The sequence below is a fragment of the Erithacus rubecula genome (genome assembly GCF_903797595.1).
Source record: "Erithacus rubecula genome assembly, chromosome: 11".
In the NCBI taxonomy this organism is placed as follows: Eukaryota; Metazoa; Chordata; class Aves; order Passeriformes; family Muscicapidae; genus Erithacus; species Erithacus rubecula.
Window position 1 is genome coordinate 4,318,137 of NC_136663.1, and position 27,985 is coordinate 4,346,121.

Here is a 27,985-nt window from a genome sequence, read left to right on the forward strand (position 1 = left end):
GATTTTGGGAGGTGAGAAGTTCTGCTGACTGTACCAGAAACAAGAGTATAAAAATGCAGATGGATAGGGAATGACTGCTGATTTAATGTGGACTGATTTTGCTGATATCAGACAACAGACTGTGACTCAGTTTGTTGTTGGAGATTTCATTAGATTAGTCTAAATTTTAGGAGCAGTCACTCCTACAGGCCATTGCATCCCATCTGTGCCTGAAGTGCTTCATATGTTTTAGTGTTCAGCATCCTTGCCTAGAATGTGATATGGTTTGGAGATGTTGGATGGCTTCTCCATCACAGAAGGTGATGGAGTTACCTTTTGTGTTGTCAGTCAAAGCTGAAATTCAGTTTGCAGTGACAAGGAGCAGAGTCCTGCTGAGCTCCTCTCCAGAGTTTGACAGTGGGGGCAAATGGGCTAATTAACAGTTCAGTGTCAGATTTTAATATGTAATAAGGAAGGAATTAAATTAATTTTTCTTTTCCAAGCAGTAAACTCTGATGGCAAACATCTGTCTGATGTTTGGGAGGTTTGTTTTACTGACTGCTCCATGTGATGTTCCTGAAGTTAATGGGTGAATCAATGAGCAGTTGAGAGAACTATTTCCATTTTATCTAGACACTTTCTTTTAGCTGTGAGGCTCCATTTCCAGAAGCACAGTGGTTATGGCACTCACTTTGTTGTACTTGTACTCAGTGCCTCAAAATGGAACTTGCATGTTCAGGGCTGGATTTCAGAGTGGAAACCATAAGCTTCTTGCTTGTATAACCACATTCCAAGGTTAGTCTGAATAGCTGAGATAATGAATTTGGTCTTTGTGCATTCTTAAATAGATAGTTTTTCACATATGTGACTTTTTTTTTTTTTTTTGCTACAATTGGACGCTTTTCTTGGGAGCTGCCTAATTCCAGGCTGCACAGTTTCTGCTTTGTTCCCTGCTCCTATGTCTTTGACAAGAATAACTTAAACAGAATTCAATATAGAAATTGTGGGCTGCTAAAGGACATATTGTGTTACTGCTTAATGCTGTATAAGTTGATCAGTGGGTAATATAAAGTCTATGTTCTAGCTGTTTTATGGTGAAAATATTATTTCAGCAGAATATATGGTAAAGTCATTGAACAATGATCTTATTCTCAGAATGATGGCACAAGGCATTTTCCATATACCAGAAATTAGTGGGGCTGCTCATTTTGTTATTGCAGGCTTCAAAAATAAAGCTATTTTTAACCTTTTCTAAGGAATTATGCTATTTTTTTAACTGAAAAAAACCACTGATATCTTACTACTCTCTTTTTCTTAGGACCAGCAGAGGTTCCCATGATGTCACCCAATGGATCCATTCCCCCTATTCATGTGCCTCCTGGTTATATCTCACAGGTATGCTTCTTGAAGGATTAAAGTTTTTTATTATTAAAATAACAAAAAATATAAATTTAAAAGATAAAGCATTGATCCATGTAGAGAAGTCTACTTGGTTGAAGTTTTATTTGGAAGTTTTAACCAAAATGACAATACACATCTTCATGCTCGTGCTCTTTGCTGATAGTACACCCACATTTGCACAAGTGACCAGGGATGTGTAGCTTCACACCCTGGTATTTGTAGTAGATTTGGGATTTGAGCACCAGCAAAATCTCTGCACACAGACTGAGCCTATAAATGCAACTTGTGTTGTTGGTGAGAGGGGGAGATGTTGGGTAAAGTTCTTGTGAGACAGTTAGCAAGGATAGGAGGCCATGGAAGAGACAGAAGGAGCCACTGTAGCTGTAAAATATGCAGCTGATCCTTGGTATCTTCCCAGCAGAAATCCTGCAGCATACCAAGAACTGGGGGTTTTGGTGTGGTTTCAAGAATAAATGTGATTTAACTATCTATTTATGGAAAAAAATGGAAAAGGTTTCACAAAGCTCTTAGGTTTTGGAACTCTTGAACAGCTACTGCTCTTCTGTGTAAATAACCACAGATTACCAGTCTGTTCCTTCCATCTTCTGCAAAACTTAGATTCTTTCTGAGGTAAGAAAAAAAAAAAAAAAGCAACCCTAAAAGATTGATATAAGGCATAACAGCTGTGAACAATACAATAAATCCAAAAATTTCACCATTTTCATTGAGACCTAGACCAAAAGCTTCCTTAAAAGTGCACGAAGTATTTCAGATATCCTTGATGAATAGCATAAGAACTTTTGATAGATATAGTTTGGCATCTTGTTAAGCAGAAAATAGATGATGTCCTGGAGTCTCTTCCCCTCCCCAGGAAACATGTGAGCTTGTGTAATTCTGAAAAATCGTGGATGGCGTCATGCTTAAATCCCACAAAATGCTGCAATCACTCTGTGGTATTTTGACTTCTGAACAGAGTGAAAACACACTTCCAGTAAGGGGGAATTTGCTAGCCAGCCTAGGAGAGAGGGCAGGATGGCAGGGTGGTCCTGCTGCTCCTCAGCCATCCCAAGGGGAGTGGTTGGAGTTTTGAGACAGCATTTGCTGCTTAATGCTCCTCATGGGCTCACCTCATTTAATAAACTGGCCCATATCATGCAGAGGTTTATCTAAAGATTTATTCTCCCTTTGAAATAACTTTTAACACCTTTTTAATATTAAAATGTTTATGCCTCTCCACCTCTCTGCTAAGATAAATGGTTGGGTATAATTGGAATGCTTTCTAAACCAGAGGGATGAAAGTCTTCCAGCTGTATCTCTGTCTGAGCCCAGCTCTTCTGTACCGCTTTTTGTGGGGCACCATAATAATTCCACTAAAGAAGCCTTTAAGTAGTTTCTTAACCAGAAAAAAAAATCCAACCAAAAACCTCTTCTGAAGCAGTTTTTCCAGAGAGCTGGAAATACATTGTAAAGTTTTAGGGGGAAACTCTGTATTTGGCACTTTTCTGCAGTGGAATGTGTGCTCTGTTCTGTGGTGAGTGAGACTCTTGCCTTTCAGACTGCTTCATATTAAATAGTAGTTGGAAGTCTCTAGTGATGAAATTAGCTCTTTGTTGTAATAAATGTCTCTGCCTTATTTGCTCTTGCTTTTGTCTATTGCTTTATAGTTAAAACTCAGTATTTGATGATAAATAATTAGAACACAAATTTAACATGTAGGCCATAAAGCAAATTAATTCACTCTGGGATATGAAACGAAATATATTTGATTTTTGGTTTGATTTGTCCCCAAAGTGTACATCTAAGAGTCAGGCAGAAAGCAATACCCCTGCAGAGTAGCAACAGTGCCTGTTAAAAAAAGGCATGAAATCTTATTTCCATTTTGTGATGCCAAGCCTGTGTGAGCTGTGTTAGCTCTGAATATTACATGAATTATCAAATGATTGCAACCCTGGATTAACGTGGTGCTTCATCACCTCTCAGGAAAAATTGGCAGGAGGATGTGAGCCCTGCAAGGTCAGCCCCACTGGAAGCAGCACAAACACAGATTCTGTTTCTAGACTTCAAGGACCACGTTAATAATTGTGACTAGAAGCTGGTTTTGTTGATATTAAGGAGATGTTCCCTATGATGAGGCTTAGCCAGGGCAGGAAATGATCCAGGAAAATAATAGAAAACAAACACACACCACCAGTTCAAATCTTTCATGCTATGGTTTTGCTCTCAAAAGACCAGCTCTTCAAAGAGCCAGTGTTTTGGATTATCTTTTCAGCAGACAAACCTCTGTGCCCCTTTGGCAGATATGAGCTATCAGATCAGGGTTCATGTCCTGCAATTCTTTGTGGGCTAAGGGTTAGTTAAATACAGACAAGGGGAGAAGTTCCTTGCTGTGCTCTTGGTGGACAATATCTCTGCTGTAGAAGTTGGTTGTGGAAGGTGAGATGGCAGAGAAATCTGCATTAAATGTGTGTGATGTCACCTTGTTTTGGCTTCAACTGTTAAATGAGATTACAGATTTCAAGGCTAAGGTGTTAAATTGAGGGGCAACTTCATGGGTTGTTGCTCCTGCTTTTCAGTGTATGCCTGGGAGAAGGAGAGTTTGAAGTGTTGTAATCAGGAGAACTAGAGAAATGAAAATATCAAAAAGCAGGATCATTAACTTGTTTGTTTAATGCTACTGGCTGAGGACTGCTCTCTCTGAAATAAGTCTGGAGCAATTCCACTTGAATTTGAGAAGTTGCTTGTCTGTAGTTGGACGTGAAAATTTGGCATGAAACTTCACTTTTGATTTTATATGCAGGTTTGTTAACATGAGCTCTCTGCCACAGATATTTTAAGATAAAAAACAAATTTACTGGTTGGGCCATGAGGTGCACATATGTTGAAAAGCCTCCTTTGGTCATGGGTTTTCTATGGTCTGAAGTGTTCAATTTGAGCCATGGTCCTGCAGTTCAGTATTCCTGCACTAAACATTGGCATTTGACAGAGCTAAAGCAAAACTTCTGGCAAGGGGAATATCTTTAAATAACATTTAAAATGGTAGAAAATTTATCCTATCCTTGAAAATCAGGATTTTGGTTCTGGGTACATCCTGTCCCCTAAGAGAGGGGTTCTTCTCCAAAATTGGATTTTGGTGATGATCTCCTTGATTTTGTGTGGCTAACTGCTCACAGAGCTGCTCTGGGATTTTTGTAGACTGCAGTCAATACAAGCATCCTTTAAAATAATCCTCATTAAAGTTGTGAACACAAGGAAAGTTATACAGATCTCATATGGAGCAAGCCATGAAGTGATGATCCTTTGAATTCATGGGCACTGGTCCTGAAGAACTGTATCATTCTAGATTTAAAGTACCCCAACATGTTTGCCAGCATTCTAGATATTTATCTGTCTATTTTCCACATTGAAGGTGTAGATTTAATTTGGTGTTTGATTTAATACTGATGGATTCTAAAGATAGTGATGCAAACTTGCCACGACTGGCGTGAACTCGGATTGGCATCTTTAAGAAATTAAATTAATAAATAAAATGTTGACATCCAAGTGCCTCGTGGATGAGCTCATTCTGTACTGTTTTTGGGTACAGATTGATTTATGAATGAAGTTTCAAATTTGTTCATGAAGTTCATGAAGTACTGGTTGTTATCCACCCGGTGGCCATGCTCCACATGTCCTTGCTGAATCTAGCACATTAAATTTAAATGAAATAAGGGTTTTTTGGTTTTGTTTTGTTTTTTTTATTTTTTTTTTTTTGTAAGTAAGTAGAAATTACTTGGATATTACCATATAAACTCATACAGTAAGGATGTGTTACAGAATCAGGGTGGTTGTTTCTTTAACTGGGTCTCACAAAATGCAGATACAATTTACCTGTGCACAGTTAACATGTCTTTTTCCTTAGAGTGTAATATTAAATTTCAGTGGAGAAAAATGAGACAACATGGGGCAGTGTGGTATAATTTGAATATGTCAATTATCTCCAGTTACTACAGTGATATCTGCACTGGAAAACAAATAACATTTAAAATGACATTCCCAAAATGTGGCAAGCAATGGGGGAGGCAGTTTTATTGTGTATGAGTAATGTTAACCCAAACTGCCCTGAAAGATCATCACCTACCTCACATAGCAATTAAACTCCCTAAAATATGGGAAAAAACCCACACAGAACTATGCTATAATAGTATTGTTATTGAGTGGTATGCCATTTACACCAGGAAGCACAAAAAAATACCAGCAAAAGACAATTTACCTACTAACTGTTTGAAAAAAACCCACAAAATAATGAAAGTTTATCTCTGAGCTCCAAATGACCTGAGATGTTTGTTTTCTCTAAATATAAAGTGCTAAAATTAGTAATAGCAATTACTTCTAATATTCCAGTTGCATCTAGAGACTTCAACAGGGATTAGGATTTTGTTGATTCTTGGCACTGAAGTAGAGACAGTTTCCAGATGAATTTATGATCTTTGAGACAAATGGTTTTAAGCAGATACAAAGAACTGCAGATTTATCCTTAAAATAGCAAAGTTGAACCTCTCTGAAAAGGTATGTTTTTTTCATTAATGGATCAAAGAATGTTATTGGCGCTCATGGCCTGGGAGGAAACAAATGAAAGAGATTAGTGCCTTGGTTTTTTTACTAAAGTAATTTGGAAGGCTGGCTCATCCTTTGAGTTGGTCTAGTTGGTGGTTGTAGGTTCCTCCCAACTGAAATTTTCTATTCTATCCCCTCATCTCTGGCTTCTCTCAGTCCTGTTGATATTTTATAGCTTCATCTAGCAGGGTAATGTCATCAAAAAGGTCTTTGACAGGACTCTGAGCTTTCCTCCCTGCTTTATAGCTGATAGTTCAGGAAGCTGAGTCCTAATAATTTTAAATATGGTTTACATTATGTGCTGCTCAGTGTACAAGCTTTCTGTCTAAATCTGTTCCTTAATATATTCATCTTTCACCAGAGCACAAAAGGCACATGTAGCTGGTCTAGATGCAGAGATAAGAGCTTGGAGTTGGCTTTGAGGCTTGGACTAGTTAAATCCACGATGAAAACCTCTCACATCAGGATGTAGGAGCTTGCTCTCTCAATTAAGTTCCTGCATAATCTGAGAGTTAAATCCAACATTTTTGTGCATAGTTCTAGAAAAGTAGTTCTTTTTTTCAAATATGTGCTGAATGGAAAAGGATTTCCCTCTTATCCAGGTTACAAGTGCAGGTTTGAGACCTGGCAGCAGGATAAGAGAGGCTGTGGAGCAGAACCAGTGGCAGAGATGGGAAGCCTGGAAATGCAGTAGTTGAAAGGATGTGATAGTCTAAATCTCTGAGGTTCAGCTGTCTTTTAAGGACTCTGCAAAGTCTTTGAAATTTAAAGCTGGCAGCTGACAAATTGCTAGTGGAAGTCATAAATTGTGAGGGTAGAATCAAGTACGTTAAGCCAGACAATTATTATTTTGGTTACTCAGCAAGTGACACATTTTTAATGTGAAATGTTACAAGTGAATGAATTAACTTTCTACAGAAAATTATCTTCTGTAGAGGCCAGCCAAGCCACACCACAGAAGTTGTGTCCTGGTCACATCCCATAGCTAAACAGGCATAAATGCACACATGGGGAGGGATTGGGGAGGGATTGGGTCAGCTGCTCCTAGGTGAATTTTCCCCTGTGATACCTTGCTCAGCTGTTGCCTGAGGCAGGAGCTGCTGTTTTTTGGAGCAGTTCTGCCCAGGGCTGTGGGCATTGCCCCTGGGTAGGGCTGCTCCTGTGTGGCACAGGTGGCACAGCCACCCACGTGCCTATGCCTTCCCTCTGCTCCAGGGTACAGTTGTTTCTTCGTGGTTTAAAGACACTGGGATGTGATGAGAGCCACTGGAGTGTGGGAAATCCACAGCAGAGTCTCTGCTGCTGGTGCTGCTGGGGGTGGATAACTCCAGCTGATGCTCTGCTGATCAGCTGGGACTGGCAGCATCTTGCAGCAGGTGCCTTTGGTGCATGTTCATTTATCTCATACAGCATATTCATCACAAATACTGCTCCATCTGTGTGCCATCAGTCACTTTAGAGAAAATGGGGTTTTCAACAACCTGTTTTGTTGTATGAAATTAGATTATGCTTCCTTCATGCTTTTCTACCTTGTGCATGCCAGCATACAGAGTCAAAGGGATAGTAATTGTTCTTACGTGGTTGTATTTTTCAGTTTAAGAAATGGCAGAAGTTTTTTGAATGAGCTTCAAGAAAAGCTTGGTTCCTAAGTCTGGATTGAAATTTGGCTGGTTGACTGTTCTCCAGGAATATAACTCTGGAAAAATTATAACCTGAAAAACATTTTTCAGCCTAAGCACATTTCCACCTTCCTACATCTGTTTTTACATGCTTTGACTATGGTGTTAGGGGCCAAGGTATGCAAATCCCAGAGCTGATTTGTGTGGATGTATAGACCAGCTCTGAAACAGAAACAAACCCTCTACCCTATGATTTATCCTGAGCAGCTACTTGTTCTGAACAGAGCAGCTCCTTTGCAAATGTAGGCCAGCACAGCAGGCTCCTGCAGAGTACATGTCTGTGTGCACACACACAGCCTCTCCTCAGCAGCAGTGCCAGCTGCTTTCCAAAGTGTTACCAACTCCATTCTCAGGGTGCTGTCAAAATCTGTGGTAGAAATTTTATGGGCAGAATGTAAGGTCAGTCCTAATGAGTGTGCTCATTTTTGGTGCTTTGTGTTCCTTTCCAATTGTTTTCCTCCCTAAATGCAGGTTATTTATTCTGTCCCTTAACCCACATAGTTATCACCAGCAGCAGTACAGCTCCCAGTGATGAGTGTGGATATCTGAGCCTGCAGGAAAAGCCACATCACCACCGCCGTTATTTCTGCTGATATTAATTTTAGAATTGTGTTTATTCATGAAGCCAAACCCAAGGACCAGCTGATGGCCAGTGGGAGGACAGGCTGTAATCAGAGCTGTTTTAGAGGTGTGCCTGGCTCAGGTCTGCCTGACGTGCTCCTTTCTCTGCAGGTGATAGAAGACAGCACGGGCGTGCGCAGGGTGGTGGTGACGCCGCAGTCGCCGGAGTGTTTCCCTCCCAGCTACCCCTCGGCCATCTCACCAACCCATCACCTGCCTCCCTACCTGGCACACCATCCCCACTTCATCCACAACTCCCACACAGCCTTTTACCCTCCTGTCACTGGACCTGGGGACATGCCACCGCAGTTTTTCCCGCAGCATCATCTTCCCCCAACAATATATGGAGAACAAGGTGAGCTGGGACTGACCTTTCACACCTGTGTTCAGCAAGGTGTAAGGGCTGGGGGGACCAAGAGTAGGAATGAAGTGGGGAACTTAGAGAGCTTTTGTTACATGGAAGGAGCCTCCTTTAATATCCTTAGTGAGGGGCTGTAGCTATCCAAAATATCCATTTTTGTTTTGCCAACAAAGAAAACACTCTTTTGGGCATGATATTTTCAAGATTCACACTCAAAAAATGGACTGAATTACAGAAAAAATCAGGAAATACCATGATGCCTGCAAGGTAACCTGCCTGAAGTTAAGAGAGTCATCTTTGGAGATAGAAGTGGGGATTGTATTTTATGAAGTGTATCTGAAGAGTGTACATGATATTTATGATAATTCTCCAGCTTTTTTTAGATAGTTTTAATTCCCAAAGCTTCTACTTCGTGTTGCACTTCTCTCCTTAGGCAGCACAACTGACACGGTTCTAAAGTCTGTTTATAATGGGAAATTAAATTGCATATAATCAAAGGTTGGCAATTTGAAACCAGCACATCTCACCTTGTTCTGTCCAGTCAGGCCCTGAGGAAGAAAATGCTAAATTGCTCTGAATTTATGATCTTTTTTTCCAAACGATCAGTTCTGTCTGGATTTTTGCTTGAAATCTGTGTCCCTGGAACACAAAGACTTAAAAGGAGGGGTAAAAACATCACCCTAATAGTGATATTTTACACACTTATCCAAAGTAAACTTCTGTCATCAAAGGAGCACAATTACTACAAAATAATTGCAAAAAAGGTTTTCTAAAAATCTGCAGGAACAGATAGAATGCAAATGAAATTAGGAGATGGCCAGGAATTTGAATTTGTGATAGGAATGAAACCTTGAGTGATTTTTGTTGTTCCGAGTTAACGCGGGTGAACCGTTCCGTTTCAGAAATCATACCACTATACGGCATGTCCAGCTACATCACCAGGGAAGATCAGTACAGCAAACCACAGCACAAAAAGCTCAAGGACAGGCAGATTGACCGGCAGAACCGCCTGAACAGCCCTCCCTCCTCCATCTACAAGAGCCATATAGGCAGCTGCACCACGGTGTACAATGGGTACGCCAAGAGCCACAACGGGGCGAGCAGCGGCGGAGCCCCGGCCCTGAAGAAACCTGAGCGCAGAGCAAGGAGCAGCCCAAAGTCAAATGAGCAAGACCCACACGGTAAAAAGAGGCTTTTATTTATTTGCAATTCTTTTTTATTGCACCTTTCTGGCTTGTGGCCTCCTCTGTCTGCATCCAGCGGCCGTGCCAAGAAACGCTCCCACCCGCGCGTTAACACGGTGTGAACTTTAATGCAAGTGCTGGGCTGGGTTTGTTTTGTAAGGTGAACCCAGTGCCTCCCCATCTCTTGTGACTGCTCCCTTGGCAGCTGCAGCATCATTCTCTTTTTTTATCTGTTTGAAGAAGTGCATTTTATGGGCGAGGTCTTGATTTTTATTTTGCTTTTCAGAGAGGAATCCTGGCACTTCACAAAAATATTCATGGACAATTAAGCTATAATCAATGTTTGACTACTAGGAACCACTATTTTGCATATCCTAGGTTGAGCTGGTGAAATTATTAGAAAATTTAGAGGTGATGACTGAGAAACCAAGGTGTTCTTTTATGTGAAAATTCAGTGAAAGTAAGATTAGTTGAAAACAAAACTGAGAAGAAATTTCTTAATGTTAGCCATTGGAAATAGCAGTCATAAATCTGGCTACTTTTGAAACTATTTTCTTCAACGTTTTCAGAGACTTGCCATTTTAAAAAATTGAAACTTTAGATTAGCAACCCAATGCTTTAATGTAATCAATTCTTATTTATCACAAGCCATTCTGCACACAGTCAGTTCTACCTAAATTTAGTTTAGTAACTTGTTATAATCCCTTTTACCTACCTGCATTTCTCCTCTCTTTGCTGACTGCTAAAGCAGCAGCTCCCTGAACAAACTTTGATGTAGTAACCAAAGCAGCATGTCCAGGATATTCATACTGTAGCACACTGAAATATCTTGGGTTAATTTATGCATAAGGCATGGGTTTCCCATTATCTACCTGTAGTGTATATTTATATGGCTCTGTACTTTTATGTGTAAGACACAACTGAAAGAAATAGTTATTAAAATTAACTGTATCAATAGCCAAAGAGGGGGGAAAATGTTGCTGGAATGAGGATTTGCAGACGTGCTTCAGGGTCTTTAGAATTAGCAAGGAGCTGCATTTGGGAATGCTGTAATCCAAGAAAATGAATCACTGCATTAGACTTTCTAGTTATTTCTTGCCAATCAGCTTATGTGAACTTGAGTATTCTTATTTATGTTTAGGTGTTTGTTTGAGGTGGAATACATGAGGTGTTTGAAGCACGTGTTGGAAAGACCTGTGAAAAGAAAAAAGTATAGTCTTACAATATTGGTTCAATGGGTACTGAGTCAGCCTGGCTGATCACTTCTGAAATAATCTAGAAATAATTTAAAATCATCTTGTAAGGGTTTCCTGCAACCCTTGTGTTTGTCTAATTCGTTGCCCTGGACTGCTCTGCTGTGCTGCTGCTGAAGAGCACGAGTGCTTTTAAAATGCCAGGAAAATCAGTGGAGTCAAGGTTACAGCACACCCAGTCTTGTCAGCCAGAGAATGCCTTCAGACTGGGAACAGCAAGGGATGGAGTCCTCCCCAGCTGGGGAAAAGTCCCTAACAGCAGGCTGTGCATAAAAGCATCCCTTGTCCCAGCCTCCTGCCTTTTAAAATCAGGTTCTGCATCTGCCCTGCCAGTGGCAGCCCTGGAGTTGTGTGAACTGATCTGCAGCAAGTCCAGGGCCACAGCAGGAATAGGAGAATTAATTTCACATTAAAAGAAAATGAAGAGATACTGTGAGCTCAAATGTGAGGATTTTGACATCAGTGTATTATTCTAGACATACATGTAAACTTACATGCAAATTTCTGCAGAAAGGACACAGAGGTTCCTTAAAGACTCTCATCAAGCAGCTCCCTAAAAAAATTCTTATTTGATATTTACAAGCTTCTAATAATATCTGTCACTTTAAGTTTACCTTTTCTGTTTCTTCTTGAATTATTTGGGGATTTATTGATGAATACCTGACTAACCTCACCATACAGGTAATTAGGGTGAGAGCTAACAGCAGTCTGGGCACAGTTGCTAATTTGATTTATGCTGCTAAAATGACAGTTTTCAAAATAGCCAGAAAAAAATGAATGTGTAAGAAGCAACAAGTAGCAAAGGGGTTTAAATTTACAGGTTTTATGGATGTTCAAGCCTGCTAATAGTTAAAAACTTGATGGTGCTGAGTGGCTGCTTCCCAAAATTGCAGAATAGCTTGGAAAACCTATTTTTAGATGCATAAATATATAAAAATGTATGTATATATATGTATAAAACTTGTGGAGAATTCTTTATTTAGAAAACCACTTAACCAAAAAGCTCTTTAGGAGGGTGGAAGGAATGTATGAATTTGCAGTAAAACTTGGAGTAACGTGAAGGAGAGCTGGAGCTGAGGGCTTTGCATGAATTCTTTTATTGGGATTGTGATATGCTTCACAGCCTGGATGGCTGTGGAGATGATATTTCCTATCTGTCTGTGGGGTGTGTGTGCTCCTGCAGTGGTTCTGGCCTCTTTGGGGTGTTTGGATGATGGAGCAGTCCCAGGATCCAGCTGCTGGCAAGGGAGGGGCTGTAGGAGCCCCAGACACAGCTGGAGCAGGAACTTGCACAGCCCAGCTCTGGTTGCTGCAGAGAACAGGCTGTGTCAGTGCACAGTGCTGCAGCCTGACAGTGATTCCTGTCCTCAGGGATCCTTAGGGGCTGGCTGAAGCAAGGTTTGGGAGCTGCCTCAGTGCTGGAAGCTTGGGTGGGATCTCACCAGGGGCACCTCTCCCAGCAAGGAGTCCCAGCTGATGCTCAGAGAGGGAGCTGCAGTGTCTGCTTTCATCAGCAGAGAAGGATGATCCACACAGGGGTGTTTGTGATGGGGAAGATGGGAGTTTCTGTTCTTGGATCTGTTGCCCCTGTGCTTGGGGTGATGTTTGTCCTGCTCCTTGTTTCTTGGTAGGGATTTCTCTGAGGGGTGTGTTACTCCTTCCTTAGCACACCCACTCAGCTGTGGCTGAGGTTATTACAGTGCTGCAGGAGCAATAAGGGGGCTGGAGCACCTTCCTTATCAACACAGACTGAGAGGGCTGAGCCTGGACAGGGGGAGACCTTAGAGCCCCTGAAGAGGGTTCAAGAGAGCTGGAGAGGGGCTTTTGACAGGGGCATGGGGTGACAGGACAGGGCAGATGGCTTTAAACTGAAAGAGGGCATATCCTCCTTCCCGAGATGGGATACTGGGAAGGATTTTTTCCCTGTGAGGGTGAGGAGGCTTGGCACAGGGTGCCCAGAGAAGCTGTGGCTGCCCCTGGATCCCTGGGAGTGTCCAAAGCCAGGTTGGATGGGCTGGGAGCAACCTGGGATGGTGGAAGGTGTCCCTGCCCATGGTAGGGGCTGGAATGAGAGGATCTTTTAACATACAACTCAAACTATTCATGTGAATAATGCTGAAGAAAATGTCCAGTGTACAATGCAAGGACAGCTCAGCCCTTCTTGCTGAAAAATCACAGTATGTGTGGTATTCAATTTAAAAATGTACTTTTCCATATGAATCTATTCTTATTTAATGTATTATGGCCATGAAATTTGAGTAAGTGCTCAAGGAAAATTCTGCCATGTATCAGTAACTTCCAACTTCCCTCCAAAAGAAGGAAGGATTCCCCAGAAAATCTGCTTCATCACTGGTAGAAGAAATGGGTTATAGAGCATCAATTCTGAATGTGATCAGTACTGATACTAAGTAAATTACTCTGGAGTACTTTTGTTCAGTCACCTCTCCAGTTGTGGATCCAGCTTGTGCACCCCTGTGCTCTGTACAGCATGATGGTTCATTAAAAAAAAAGTTGGTGCTTCTATAACACACCCTTATCCCAGGGTTATTCTATAACAGCAACATCCTCTTTTTACGAGGAAATTTACAGTTTCACATTGGGGTTATGAGTGCAGTTCTGACCTTTCCATTGACAGCATCATGCTGTGTTGGGTGGTGCACTTGTAAATAAAGATTTTTAGGAAACAGGCTGCTTTAAGGCAAAAAAAAAAAAAAAAAAAAAAGAAAAAAAAGAAGGAAACTGATTGCTTATAATTGACTGTAAAATTAGCAATTCTTCTGAGTGGTTCTGGTAGGATGATGGATGGTGTCTTGTACAGGTAGAAGGCTTGGAGGTATGACACTGGGATTCTGATTTAAAATCCATATTGGAGCTTTTCCACAGAGCTGTTTCAAAAGCTGAATGGGAGAGGAGGGAGCAGGGTTGGGTTTTTTGTGGGTTGGGGTTTTTTTCTGTAAAGGAGCCTTGCCATGTAAAAAGAGCTGTAAGCGGAAATCCTGTCCCATTCATGCTGTCCTTTATGAATTTCAGTCTGAGTCACTTCCTCCTCATGCACTCAGTGCTCCCTTCTTGGTCATACAGTGATCTGGTAGTTCAACAAGTTCTGTGTGGCTGCAAGTACTGTGGGAACATAAGCAGCTCTGACAATGCTTTTGCCTATTTCCTTATAAAACATCTTTTTTTTTCCCCTCTCTTCAAATACGATTATTTTTTAAAGTCTTTATTGAAGCTTGAAGAGCTCAAGATGGCCAAAACTAAAGCACTTGAAATGGGTAGAAGTGGGAAGGGGCTTGGATTGTTGTGTGCATCCTGTGCAGGAGCTGGGAGCCAGAACAAACAGAGCCAGCCTGGGCAGGGAGTGGCTCCAGCTCTGTCGCGTGTGCCTTTGTGGAGGAGTTCCTAAAGAAGTTTTTGTCCTCATCTGAGATCTGGCTGCAGATCAGGGGCCCTTCCAGCCCAGGAGTGTGATGAAGATGATGTTGGGGAGAAGCCTGAATGTGTCCCACACACTGCTCCTCCAGCAGCATCCAGACCTGCCAGGCACCAGGGAGGGTCGAGTCCTGCCCAGCCCTTTGGGTGCCCACGCACTGACCTGTTCTCTGTGAATCATCTAACTCAGTTTTGAAAAGTACATTTGATTTCCCAGTGAGGAACACTTGCTTTGGTCTGCACTTCACTGCTCTGAGCAGCTGCTTTCTTGCATGTGGCATTGAAGTGCTTTTAGACCTGGAGAAGGCAGGAAAAAACATTAGAATCAATTAATAGTTCAAAGAGTTGTTGTAGACTATTGGCAGATCATAAACTTCCATTTTCATATGTGTACAAGCCTCAGAGGTGTTGCTTTCCTATTTTGTAAATCAGATTTTGTGCACTGAAGCAGCCTCCAGCTACTCTGAAAGGTGGAAACCATGGCTTCAAATTCCTGCTGCTTGGAGGTTCTCAGGAGATATGGGAGATATGGGTACGGGCTCTGCTCATTTCTTTGAGGGATATACATTAGGAATACACTGAAAATGAGCTTGGCAAGCCTTCCTGACAATGGTGGCTTTAATTTGAAAACATTTCAAAATAAGTGCTTAACTTGGCAAAGCAGAAGTTCTGAGGTGAAGAGCTCTCAGGTATCCCTGGGTGAGATGTGCTCTGCAAGCTTCTGGTAAGTGATGCAGAGTGGGTGACACATGAAAAACCAGAACTGAGGCATTCTTGGTACAGCCCCATCCTGTTCTCTCTGAATCTTCCATGCAACATTTAAATATACTTAGGAAAAACGTAGGTTTTTTTCTATTTTTGTTTAACTGTTTCAAGTTGTTGTTTTAATCCAGAGGCTGTGACTTAAAGGTAAATTGTTGGAGCTGTGATTCAGTGCAGACAGGAACCAGGCGAGGTTCCTCTTCTTACTCATTCTAGATCCTGTCAATTCTTTTCTATTTTGGTCCTGAATCCATTTTGCTTTTTGAGTCATGCATTTATCTGTGCCTGTATATGCTATAGATGTAAAAACTTAAAAGAGTAGTTTCATCAGTTTTGGTCCATGTAAGCAAAGTGCTGAGAAACACTAGAAATACATGTAAATTTTATGTTCTTTTAGCCAGGAGCTGATGATTTGGTACATGCTAATAGTCATTTGTTATACCAATGTAGAAATGTTCACAGACAAAATTGGTCATAAATGTTTTTTCTTCTGCCATACAAAATACCCCTGTGTTAAATGCAGCTTCTCTGGTGTCTCTAAATGTATTTGCTTCTATAAAATAAGGAGTTTCAATAAGATTGTCTCCTGAAAACAATCTGTCAAAACTGACACAGTGATTTTATTAATAGCATTGAAAAAAAAAAAAAAACCCACATGGAAGAGTAAAATACATCTGTCAGGTTAAGTGAATTTTAGTATTATATCAAATAATGCAACATGAAACATAATATTTAGTGGAACCAGAGAAGTGTTGAATCTTGAGAGCATAGATCAGCATCATACATGAAATCTAAATGGTGTTACTGTTCCTACTGCATTTTTTAATAGTTTTAGCCATTAATGCTACTTGTCTGGATTCTTCAGACTTACATCTCATTAGAAATAGATTTTGTGTACTCTGTGCTGTTTTTCTGTGAGTTTTAATGCATGAAAGGAAATAGGATGCATTAATTAGGGCATAGTCTGAACTTGAGAAACAAATGTTCATTTTCAACACCCAGAATTTCAGTGTGATACTTTCATGCCTTGACCTTATCTCCCACATCATGACTGAGCTTGTGCTTTTGTTTGTTTGTGTTTGGAAATATGCCTGCCTCTTCAGCAGCCTTTATCTTTGGTATTTTCTCTAAAATAATAGGGTGTGAATTGCTCATTCAGGCAGTAAACAAAGTGGTTATGAGTGTCAGATACACCTTTGTGTACCAGCTTGAACTCCATTAGCTGGGCCACACAGATTCTCACCAAATAATAATTTTGCTTAATAGTCACATAAAGTAACCATTTAAGTGAGCTTTATATAGACTGATGGCTGTATTAGAAACATATTGCAGGGTTCAGGTAGAGTACATTCCCAAGTTCATGTCAGTCTGTGTGCCTGCAAGAATTTATCCAGATCAGGCTTAATTTGTGACTTTGCTTTAGCAGAAAGAATGGCTAAAATGTTTATCCAGCATCACTGAAATACCCTCTGTTGAGGGGGAGAAACAAATCTGTTTCCTTTGCTGTCTTGAAGCTTAACTTACAGCAAGGGGCCTAGATGGAGAAGGGTGAAAACTGAATATCCCAAATGGTGCTGGAAAGCAAGTCCAGAGCACTCCCTGCCTCTGCCATAGCTCTGCCCAGTTCCAAACCCTGCAGTGTTTTGCTTTGAGCTGCCTGTGGCTGCTTCCTTCTCAGGCATCTTGACCAACTCTTTCCCAGAAGTTGCCTGTGTGCAGATAATTTCCAGGAATTTGCAAGCCTGTGAAATCTTGTCTGCATGTGACCTGTCACAGGGAGATATGCTCATGCTGTGTCCATACTCCAAGAACAAACCCAGAGTTTATGGGGGGCCTGAATACCATGGCAGTCCCACCTTCTTCCACATCACACTGCTTTACTAGCACAGAGTTCTACAAGCTGGGAAAAGCTGACACAGGGAGAGAGAGGAGATACACTCTGTTTTTATGCATTCATCTTGAATGACTAGAGAATCAGCTTCATAACTTCAGCACCAGAAGTTGTAGATGAGAGATTCTCTTCATCAGCTAAGTGGGAGCATCTCCTAATTTAATTGCACAATGTTCTCCCATCATCAATGTCCCCTGTTTGAATGGAAATGCCTCAAACTTGGTTTTGTTCAGACTTTTTGTACTGAAAATGCAAAGAGAACACCAGAGCAGTGTGGATACAAATGATCCAGTGTGGTTATGAGGTGGTGTGGGCTTCATGGCTCTGAGCCATCCATGGGCAGAATGGGTCACCACACTTCTGGTTACATTTTTCAGTCTCATCACAGCAGTTGTGACAAAATAAATCTCTTTAGAAGCTCCCTAATCTTCCTAAGTGTGCTAACAACAGCAAACACAGCTCAAAGTCCACTGAGGAGCATGTAGGGCAATCTGGTAAAAGAGTGGGGGAATTTGGCTCCAGGGTTTGTGTTTGACCTTCTTAGGGCTTATAAACCCTTTTGGCAGTGGTTGGTATTTTACCTCAAAGCTGTTTTCCCCACTCCTGATCAGTTTCTGTAGGTTCTCATAGGTTTATTCTCATCTGCTTTATCCCTCCCTTGCCTCATTTTGCCAGCAGGATCTCCTTGGCAGGCTGAGCTGGATAAGCTGTCTGCTCCATCATTTATCAGGAAGTCAGTGCTAAATGACGTAAGGCACAACCTCTTTCCCCCAGAGGATCTTCATATTATCTCAAGAATTTGCAGCTTCTGCTGCAACTGACAGTCACATCCAGAAGGCTGAAATCTGAACCTTTTTCCTAGGAGTTTACATAATTTATGGGTACCCACCCAACAGAAAAAAAAATAAAAATTGTACAAAGTGCATTTTCATCCTGCTTAAATGCTCACTGATTAAATGCCAGAGACAGGGAGAAGAGTTACACCAAGATCTCAGAGTTTCAGAGCAAGATAAGCAGTGTGTCCTCACCAGTTAGGGGGAGATAACAGGGACCACCAACAAGGGAAGGGAACTGTGTTTCCCTTATTTGGCAAGATCTGGGACACTGAGCCAAAAGGGAGAGGGTATTTATAGGGGAGAGGTAGAACATTTCCTCCCTCCAGACTATAAAAAATAAAATGCATTTAAGTCTAATGATTTAATGAACAACACTTACTTGTGTAGCCAGATGCTCTGAACAATGTCCATCTGTATTTCCAGCTGGATTTGCAAAGGTGGTGAAATGAAATTTCATGTCCCCCTGAAGTTAATGGGATTTGTTTACTGAGCTCTCTTAGGCTGTGCTTCAAACCTTCCTTTTCTGAGGAAGGGTGGAATTTGATTTCTGAAGTTTTTGTGACTTTCAGTATATTTACTTTTAAGGGGAGGAAGGATCTTTATGCAGAGAGATGCCTTGAGTGTTGCAGTTAACAGAAAGGATAAACACTAATCTAAAATGAAGCATCCATTTCAGTTTTCTCCAAGATTTATGATGAAAGATTTTGCCCAAAAGCTTGAGTTTGGGTTTTGGTTTTTTTCTTCTTGTTATTTTTTCCCCCCTCTAAGGAGCTGTGCTTAGAAGCAGCTGCTTTGATTTACTGCAGTTCATGTGACTTGTGCCTGAATTTCATCTCAGCAATGAAATCCAGAATGAGCTGAAATTCCTGTAGCTTTGTTGAATCCTTCCCAGCAAGCAGTAATCAGGTGGATATTTCTGTGAAATATTTTAAATATTTGGAAGGGTTCTTGGTGGTGAAGCTGGTTGTGCCAATATCCAAGATCACATTTTGCCCTTGTCCCATGCAGGACTGCTAATTGCCCATGCACTTCTTCCAGCTCACTAGTAGGAAGTTGGTTCAGACATAGGTCAGGTTTTTTAAACATTCTTGAGCTCATTCTTCCTATCTCAGGCATGAGAGGGCACAGATAAGATTACATCAGCTTTTTTGACTTCTGCATTTTAAAACTTTAGCCCTCAGTCTATATTAAATGTTCTGTTTAATATCCTTCTAGCTCATATAGTCATAGTTCATCCTCCAGACATGAGTGCAAAACAATTTAGCCTGGGATTGCTTGAGTCAGTTGATTGTCATCTGTCACGAGGAAGATAATTTATTTCTGTTCTGCTGTCAATCTGTAGGTGTTTGGGTTGATTTAAAGCAGGGAGGGGAAGCTCTTTGCCTTCCCCCATCTCTGAGCTGTGGTGCCTGGGCTGAGTGGAAAGAGAAAAATGTTATTTAATTTCTGGGATTACTGTGATCTGCCCCGCCACTCATGGCAATTTCATTGTATCTACTTTTCATCTGGAAAAATAGGTCAGTAATTTACATTGGTAACAGAAGAGCTTAGGTTGAGGTTCATTCTAAGAATATTGTAACTGCAGCCCCTCACTAGGTTGCCATGAAAAAATCTTTACCTTTCTAGCACCATTATTTGGAATGGTTGTATTCAAAATAAAATAAAAAAAGCCCAAACCTTTTTTCCTGTGGAATGTAACAACTTCTAAAGATGTGCAAGTAGTGTAAGTAGTGCACAGAAATACAATTTCTGCTTTAATGTAAATGCTTAGACAAAAATCAAGAACAGTGAAAAGATGGTACTTTTATCCTGTTTTAGGGCAAGCTTTCCCTGCTTAATTTCTCACAGAGGATAAACAGCTTGCTTTGCTCTGACTCTGTTCTTGAGAGTGGTTATTGCTAAAACCCAGCAGCCCAAAGCTTCACATTGCCCACCATGAAATCCAAAGAAGGCTTTTCTTCTTTGATTTGAGCAAGGCTGAGAAGTTGTGACTGAGGGCAAAATTTGGCCTCCAGTTATTTTCTTTAAATCTTTAGTTCATGATGGGGTCTGCTGTGCCTCTGCTTTGGGAAGTGCTCTGCTGCCTTCCTATTGTTGTAGCAAACTCAGTGGCTTTGTGAGGTGCACTGCCAAGGAAGTTGTTAATTTTGGCTGAGGTGCTCTGTTTAATCCCCAGCAAGTTTGGAACTCCTATGGAGTCTGTTTTGGCTGTGCTGTGGGATTATTTTTCTGTGCAAATATGCAGTTCTGCAGGTTATTTTGCTAGTTTGGTGTTTGATCCGGAAAATGCTCTTATTGTGTAATAGGCAGATTAGCAAAGGGTTTTATGGCCAGAATTGCCTATGGTCATATTTTTGAATGTCAAGAAGTTGTTTAATTTTGTGTTCAATACTGGTGCCATTGTCCCCCTACACTGGGGATGGTATTTCAGTGAAAAGTATTTCCTCACTGGCATGGGGCAGCAGACACAGGATTTTAAAGGCACACTGGTTATACTGGAGATTTGTCCCTCTGTTCTTTAGGGATTGTGCTTTCCATCTGAGTTCTTGGAGAGTGCAGGACTCACCTCTGCCCCAGCAGGTGACAAAGCCACACCTGTTGTGAGATGCAGTGGAGTTGTCAGTGAGCCAGTTGGGAAGAGAAGATGAATCCTTGGTGCTGTCAAACTTGTGGTTTTTGTCAGTGCAAGGAGGAGTTGTGAGCCCCTCCTTTCATGTTTTTTCCATGATGCTCAGGCTCCTGCTTTGCCTGGCTGTGACAGGTGCCAGGACTGAAGGGAACCTTTTCTTTTGGAGAGGAAATCTGTCTGTAAATGCCAGATGGTGTAATTTCATGGCTGGTGTCAGACATCCTTTTGAGCCAGTTTCACATTTTAGGAAGCCTGGTTATCTCAGCCATGCTTCTGTCCATGCCCTGCTCCTGCTTTGAGCTGGAGAAGCCTGTGGAGTTTTTATGGCCATGTCACCTGGGACAGCCTGGGGTGCTGGTGACAGCAAGGTGCAGCTCTGCAGAGGTTACATCCCCTCCTGAATGTCCTCAGCCTGGAGAACAACCCTTGAGTGTGGCAAAGGCTGGACAGGCAGTCACAGGGAATGAGGAGAAATGAGAGAGACAAAGCATGAAGCACAGAAATAAATGGAAGGAATTAATTGTGAGGAAATTCCGTGCATCCCAACTATTGTGCAAAACTCTGAGGAGTGTGAAGAACATCAGTGTTCCTAGGAAAAGATGAGTGTTTGTTGGCAAAGTTGTAGTGAGGACAAAACGTCAGCCTTCTACCTGGAAACTGGGAGTTAGGAGCTCCAGGAAAGTTTTAGGAGAGACTTTCAGTCTCTTTGTCAAATACTTTACCAAAAGATGGAGGGCTGGTCACTGCTTGGTTTCTCTTCAAAGCTTTTATTGTCTTCTCAACCCCACAAAGCCTGTGAGCTGCTGTAACAGGATAGCAAGAAGGAAGCTGCTGGAAATAAAAAGAAAAAATACTTTGACACAGAAAATAAGCTAAAGCAGGTCAAAATGATGAAAAGAGAACACTCCAAGAGGAGGTCCTGTGTGTAAGTGGTTTGTTGTTCCAGCAGATTCAGCTTGGGCTTCCTCTGTTTGTGTGGGTTATGTCATTGTTTGATTTGGTGTTCCTTCAAACCCAGGCAGCTGCAGCCATCCACAGTGCAGTGCCTCTGTTATCTGCTTTGGGAGATGTACAAAGCTCTGGCTCAAGATGTCAGATGTATGTGATGGAGATGGGGTGGCTGTGTTTTACTGAGAAAGCCCTTTTCTGCCTTCTAATGGACCAACTGTGTGCTCACAGTAGGAATTCCCTCAGATCTCCAGCCAGTAAAGTAGGAGTTGTTTTTGCTGTCTTCCAGCAGTAGCAGTGAAGAAGCAGAGAAAAACAAACCCAACATGTCACTTAGCCTCCATTTGTCCCTTGCATCCAGCCTTTTATTTCCCTTGCTGGTTGCTACTGATCTGATTTTCCTTCCTCCACCCCAATGAAAAACAGAGATCCAAACAATAATGGGGGACAGGGAAGATTGGATCCCCTTATATTTATTTTTAAAACACTTTTTAGGTGACTTCATTGTGTACATCTGGATGTTTCCACATCAGATCCTGATCCATGTTAGTTAGTTCCTTTGGTTAGAGAAGGATGAGCTGTGCATTTGCACTCCAGGTATTTTGGAGTATCCTATCCCATGGACAATAGGACACTGAAGCAGTCAGGGTAAAACTAGCAAGTGAATATGGACTGTGGCCAGGACATCTGTGAAGCATGGCATTAAATTAATGCCTAAATCACAGTGGTGCTGAGGCAAAGCACTTCAGTTATCCTTTGCTTTATTGTCCCAGACAATAAAAATGTGCCTTTCTGGATTTTACACAGGGGTTTTGTTCTGTTTGCCTTCAGTTATTCAGAGAGTGATTTGGCATTGGGGTTTTGGTTTGGGAGGTTTTTTGGGATTTTTTTGTGGGTTTTTTGTAATTTTTTTTCTTTCAGTTTTTTACTAACTATATATTGTTTGGTCTTCAGGGATAAACTCCTAGACATTAATTAAGGTAAGCTAGCAGGAGAAATCAGATAGCAACAGTGGGGGCACTTAGGAATGGAAAAGTTGTGATACACTCATGCACTGCAAGTTTTAAAGAATGAGAACATGTTTTAACAATTGTATCTAAAGCTGGATAACATCAATCTCTCTACCTTTATCAGAGCAGCCACAGTTGTGTTTTATCATTGGTTTTTTTTATTAGCTTTCATTTAATGGACAGAAATTCGAAATATTTAACATTTAGAAATCTAGTCCAGGCTTAATTGATAATCTTCTTTGGTGTATTATAGGTTCACATGGTGTGATTGACTGTTTTGAATATAAATATTTTTTTCATACTTTTTTTATTCTGAAGGTCTCCCTGTTCTGCCCAGCATGGAAGTGGTGCTGGGAAGAGTCTTTTAAAGCCCTGTGTGCTCAGCGTGGCACTGGATTTGCCCTTCCCAGTGTCACATCTGTCAGCCAGCAGCAGCCTGGCAATTTATCCCTGACCCTGCCCTATCCTGGGCTGCCTCCCTGACAGACTGGAGAGCTGCATCAAACTGGATTAGGCAGGAATTTGTCCTAGGTCTAATTTTATTCAATATTTTCATTAAGGGCTTGAAGGATGGAATAAGGATTGAGGATTATTAAATTATAGTCCATATCAGACTCTGATAGGGTTGAGAGTGCTTGATGGGTCAGGGAAGGAGGACAAGACAGAAGGAGAGCTCTGTAATGGCCTTCAAAGAAAAAGTTTGATCAAGGCAAGAGGCATGTTCTGCACTGCAGCTAGTTTAGATTAGCTTTTTTAATTAGGTGGTAGTTCTGGAAGGAATAGGAGATGACAAAGCCCAAGAGTCAAGTTGTTCTGTAGACAAAGAGAAGAGGAAACTTCTAAGCAAGCTCTGTAAATGGGTCCTTGGTTTTGGTGCTGCCAGGACCTCAGCTGTGCCACATCTTCACAAGGATGTAAACCAATTTAAAAAATGTGGCTGAGGACAGCAGCAGGTGGAGTCTCTTAAAGACAGGTATGGAGAAATGAGGTTGTTGGTTAAAGGAACAAATTGCTTTCCTTCACCTAGCTGAGAAGTTTGGAGGTTACCATGATCATTGGGCAGGATGTCATTTATTTGTCATCTACTTTGTAAAAATGGGCTAGGAAGGCATCTCAGAGAAGTGGTTTGGGTGTAGATGATATGTTTCAGTGTAGGAAGGTGGACTCTGTGACTGTGTCACATCCCCTCTGCTCCTGTGACTCAGCTGCTGCTTTGTACAAGGAGCTGATTAATTTATATTTCTGCAATTCCCTGAAAGTCTCTGTGTTCTTCTTGGGTTTAAGCTTTGACACGGGCAGGCAGCTCACAAAGGAGCTGGGCTGTGTTTTGAAGAGTTCATTTTCTGGGGGCTGTAGGTTGTGCTGTACGTGACTGATGAAAGATCTTTCCCAGCATTAAAGCCAGTCACAGCCCCGATAAATCTGGAACAAATTCTGAGAAAGCATGTCATGTTATGACTGGCATATCTGTGAGCATGCAGCTCTGCTTGAGAATTAGACCTAGAGTTTTCAAAGTGCTAGTGCTGATGTCATTCCCTTGGAATGGAAAGGCTGTTGAAACAGTAAATACTTTCTGTGGCCAGAAGCTAAGTCTTGAGCTGGACCTTTTCCTCTCTTCGAAGGAAAGAATGCAGAACAAACCCAAAATGTGTATTTGCAATGGGAAAATCTTAATTAGTTTAGAGCTTTTAGCTATTTCAAACCATTTACATACACAGCTGCTGTTCATGCAAACATGTAAACTATTGATGGAAACTTCAAACTTACCTTGAACTGACATTTTTTCCCCTGTTTTTTAAAGCTGTGCTTGGTGTTTAAAAGTATGGTTGGAAATGTCTGAAAATTATATTTGTGCTGTACGTGCAGAAAGGAACATAGACATGGGCTAACAGAAGCATGGAATAAAAGGCTTTTAGTTCAGCAAGACTTGACACTGAAACCCTGTTAGCACCAAACAGCTGCTGAGAAAGTGTTTAGATTTTAGGGGCATTTACTCCTGCTTGTATCTATAGAGTTTTGTTTATGATTCAAAACAATGAAAAAAGAGAGGACTTGATGAGGTCCAGGTCTTTCAGCTGACTTTTCTGCAATAAAAGATTAGTCTGAAGCATTGGATCCAAAGAACCCTTGGCCTGGGAATTAGAATCTAATGCTGCAGCTTGGGAGTGCTGTAATATCTCTCAGACAGTGAGATTAGCTGGGTAACTCAGATTTTTGTACTGTCCCTCAGAGGACCCCATTGAGCATTCACAAGGAATTCATCCCCACCCCCAGCTTCCTCCTAGGAGGAAGATTTTTGCCATGACAGATGTGGGGAACAGATGTTGAGAGTAAAAGTTAAAATGGGACAATGACCTGGAGTGTTAGCTGGGCTCTTCCTTGACGTGACTGAGCTTCTGTTCCCCATGGCAATGGAGGAAAGCAGCTCCTGCCCCTGACATACAGAGATTTTCTGTCTTCCTGTCAGCTCCTCAGGGCTCAGTCAGCTGAGGGAGAGGAAGGGACCAAGATTGAAATGCAAATCAGCTGTCTGTTTTTCAGGGACTGTTAGTCCCAGGTAGGTGAATCATGCTCACCCACCACCTTTCCTGAGCAGTTCTAGGTAGTTTTTTTGAACCTGAATCTCCTGTTTTACATCAAGACTTGCCCATTTCTTGCTGCTGTTCTTGCCTACTTTTCCACCACTGCATTTGATGTGCAGCAGGTGTTCATGGTGCTCCTTGTCCCTGGATGCTCCAGTGAGCTAATTCAGAGTACTGCACTGGTGGCTGCTGAGTAAGAGCACAGAGCAAGGAGGAAAGGCCTTCAGCAGCTCTGTGTTATCAGACAGAGCATCAGATGGTTTCTTTCATTCTCTGTCATTTATTTCAGAAGGCTTTCTGCTCTTTGTTGGCTTGGAAGGAAGATATTGAGCTTGATACTCGAGAGAGATTGGCAGGTCAGAGCAGCTTCCCTGCTGAGGGAGGGATTTGGGACAGGTCTTGTTCTCCTTAGCTTAGTCTAGCTCAGGAGACTGTGAATAATCATGTTTATTACAGAAAGGAAGTCAGCCATCCATAGAAGCCTGAGGATTTTTTTTTTTTTTTTTTTTTATGGCTCTTGAAATGGGAAACTAAGTATTTGGAATAGTGTAAATACTGTAATTCTTGATAACCACTCCTGAGATCCCCTTTCAACTTGCAATGTTCACTGATGCTGTTATAGACACCACTTGTGGGTATTTATTGCTTTCTGCCTTTAATATTTGCTTTATTTTCACAGGCCATTATTTGTTATTTGTATCTCATTCCTTCCACCTCCAGCTTATCTATATAAACACTTGGTGACATAAATGTCCATACTGACCTCATAAATGTCCACATCTCTGTAATAATCCAAGGCTTCTGTCTCTGGTACCCAGAGCCCTTCTCTGTGTGAACAAGATACATAATTGGGACACTAATGGGAACAATTCCCTGAGTAGGACACTTCGTTGAGAAATTTAATGGAAGTAATTAAATTATTATTTATTAACTAGGTATACCCACCTCCCTTAAGTTTTGGAGTCAGTTCCTGTGCCTGGAGCAGTTTGAACCCTCAGCCCTGACCTGCAGAGGGTTGGAGGGCTCAGTTACTGCACAAAGCAATCACCTTTCATGGGAGAGGGAAAGGAGATTTCTTTGGGCTTCAGGGTTTGTTTTCCTCTCCTGCTCAGTGTGACTGAGCATCCTTGCTAGAAAGCAGAGAGAGGAAAGAAAATTCAGTCCACATGTTTGGGATTTAGGGTTGAGAGTGATTCACGCTCAGCTTCTGGGGGTTGTAATTAGGGGTGACATAATAACCATAAACTTTTGATAAAATAGTAGCAGCTTTTTTGTTACACTCAGAGCTGCAGAAGCTGCTTCTGATTAGCATCCCTTGGAGATAAGCCTGCAGGATCTCCACAGTGTGCAGATCTGGCTCCAGGCTTTTGTGGCACTGTTCAACTTTTTTACTGATGCTGAAAGGAGCCCTGCATTCTGCAACACCCCAAATTTTGACATTTTCACTTGGATAAGCATCTCAGCCTTTTACTTAGCCATTTTAGTCCATCTGTGTAATTTTGAAATCAGTATTACCATATTCTGCCTCAATCCTGCCAGTTTATGCTCTTTGTAATACACTCTGAGGGTTATCTACTATGGAAAAAAAAGAGTGTTATCTTCAACTTCTCTTGAAATATTACTACTCATGAGACTAAAAGGAATCCAGGAATGTGTGCAGCAGGAGATCTGTCATTCCCAGTCCACACCAAGGTGCATTCTTGTAGGGAGAGATGGGCATTTACACTGGAATTCTGCCATCAGCATTCAGCCAATTCTATTTTTTGGCAGTCGAGCACATGGAATTTTTAAAAAGAAGATCTACTTTTTTAAAGCAGGTCACAGACAAAAATAAAGACACATTCTTGGGCTACGAGAAGTAGGTCAGCTTTTGGGGGAATCATTAGTGAAAGCTGTTGATCTGATCCCACCTGTTTATTAATGTGTTTTGCTTCCTATGCCAAGTACATCTGGCTCATTTTGCTTTAGGTGAGATATGCTGTTCTGCTTTGGTGAGCAAACTTTTTGCATTAACATTTTCAAAAAGAAAAATCCAAAAAAACAGGAAAATATGTTCTTGGTTTTCCATTAGAAAATACTGTAGTGGAAAGTGAGGCGTCTCTGTGCTGTCGTCCAAAAGGAATAAAGCTGCTTTGTGTCACCTCATTACTCTAAGCTGATGTTTTACCTCAAGATTGTTTTGAGGAGGGAGGATGAGGGAAAGGCTGATTCCCCTGCTCAGAGGATGGCCCCTGCAGCACCTTCTGCACAATCATCCCTTAATTTAGGGGGAGCATTTGACAGCCTGTAGGTAGCTCTGTGCAAGAGCTGCTGTACCAGGCAGGGAGGATGGATTGCTGCTGGTCAGACTTTGGAATTTTTCTTTATTGCCTCCACAGCTGGAAGGTGGCTGTGAAGGAGTTTTGGGCATTGCCCAGTTTAAGGACAGGTGGCTGCAGGGGCTCAGGGCACCTGTGTGGGTCCCCTGGGTTTTTCCTTCATGGGACAGGGACAGTTGTCCTGTCCAGAGCCCAGGTGGGCAGCTCAATCTGCAGCTACTGGAGTGAGGGTAGGTCTGGTTAACAAACCAGGGATAGGTTCAGCAGGAGCTGAAAAACCCCTGAAACCCTTGGGCTTCTTTCACAACAGCACCCTGGTTTTACTCTCTGAATGTAGATCACAACTAATTTTTTTTTGGTAATATTAATCCATGTAACTGCATGCCTTAAATCCACAAGGCAACTGATGCTCACATGTAGGTAATGTCTCTCTCCCTCCCCTATTTTTATTTATGTAACTGAAATTTTTGTTTAATTTTGGTAATTTATTTCTCTTCCTCTTTCCACTC

The 27,985-nt window shown here is 41.6% G+C and overlaps 1 protein-coding gene across 1 annotated transcript in view; it reads left to right on the forward strand.

Annotated features, from left to right (window-relative positions):
* FNDC3B (fibronectin type III domain containing 3B) overlaps positions 1-27,985 on the forward strand; it is a 297,560-nt gene that overhangs the window by 88,275 nt on the left and 181,300 nt on the right. The window contains exons 4-6 of the mRNA XM_079315475.1: positions 1,298-1,374; positions 8,385-8,628; positions 9,537-9,815. Coding sequence (XP_079171601.1) covers positions 1,298-1,374; positions 8,385-8,628; positions 9,537-9,815 — 600 coding nt within the window. The remainder of the gene's footprint in view (positions 1-1,297; positions 1,375-8,384; positions 8,629-9,536; positions 9,816-27,985) is intronic.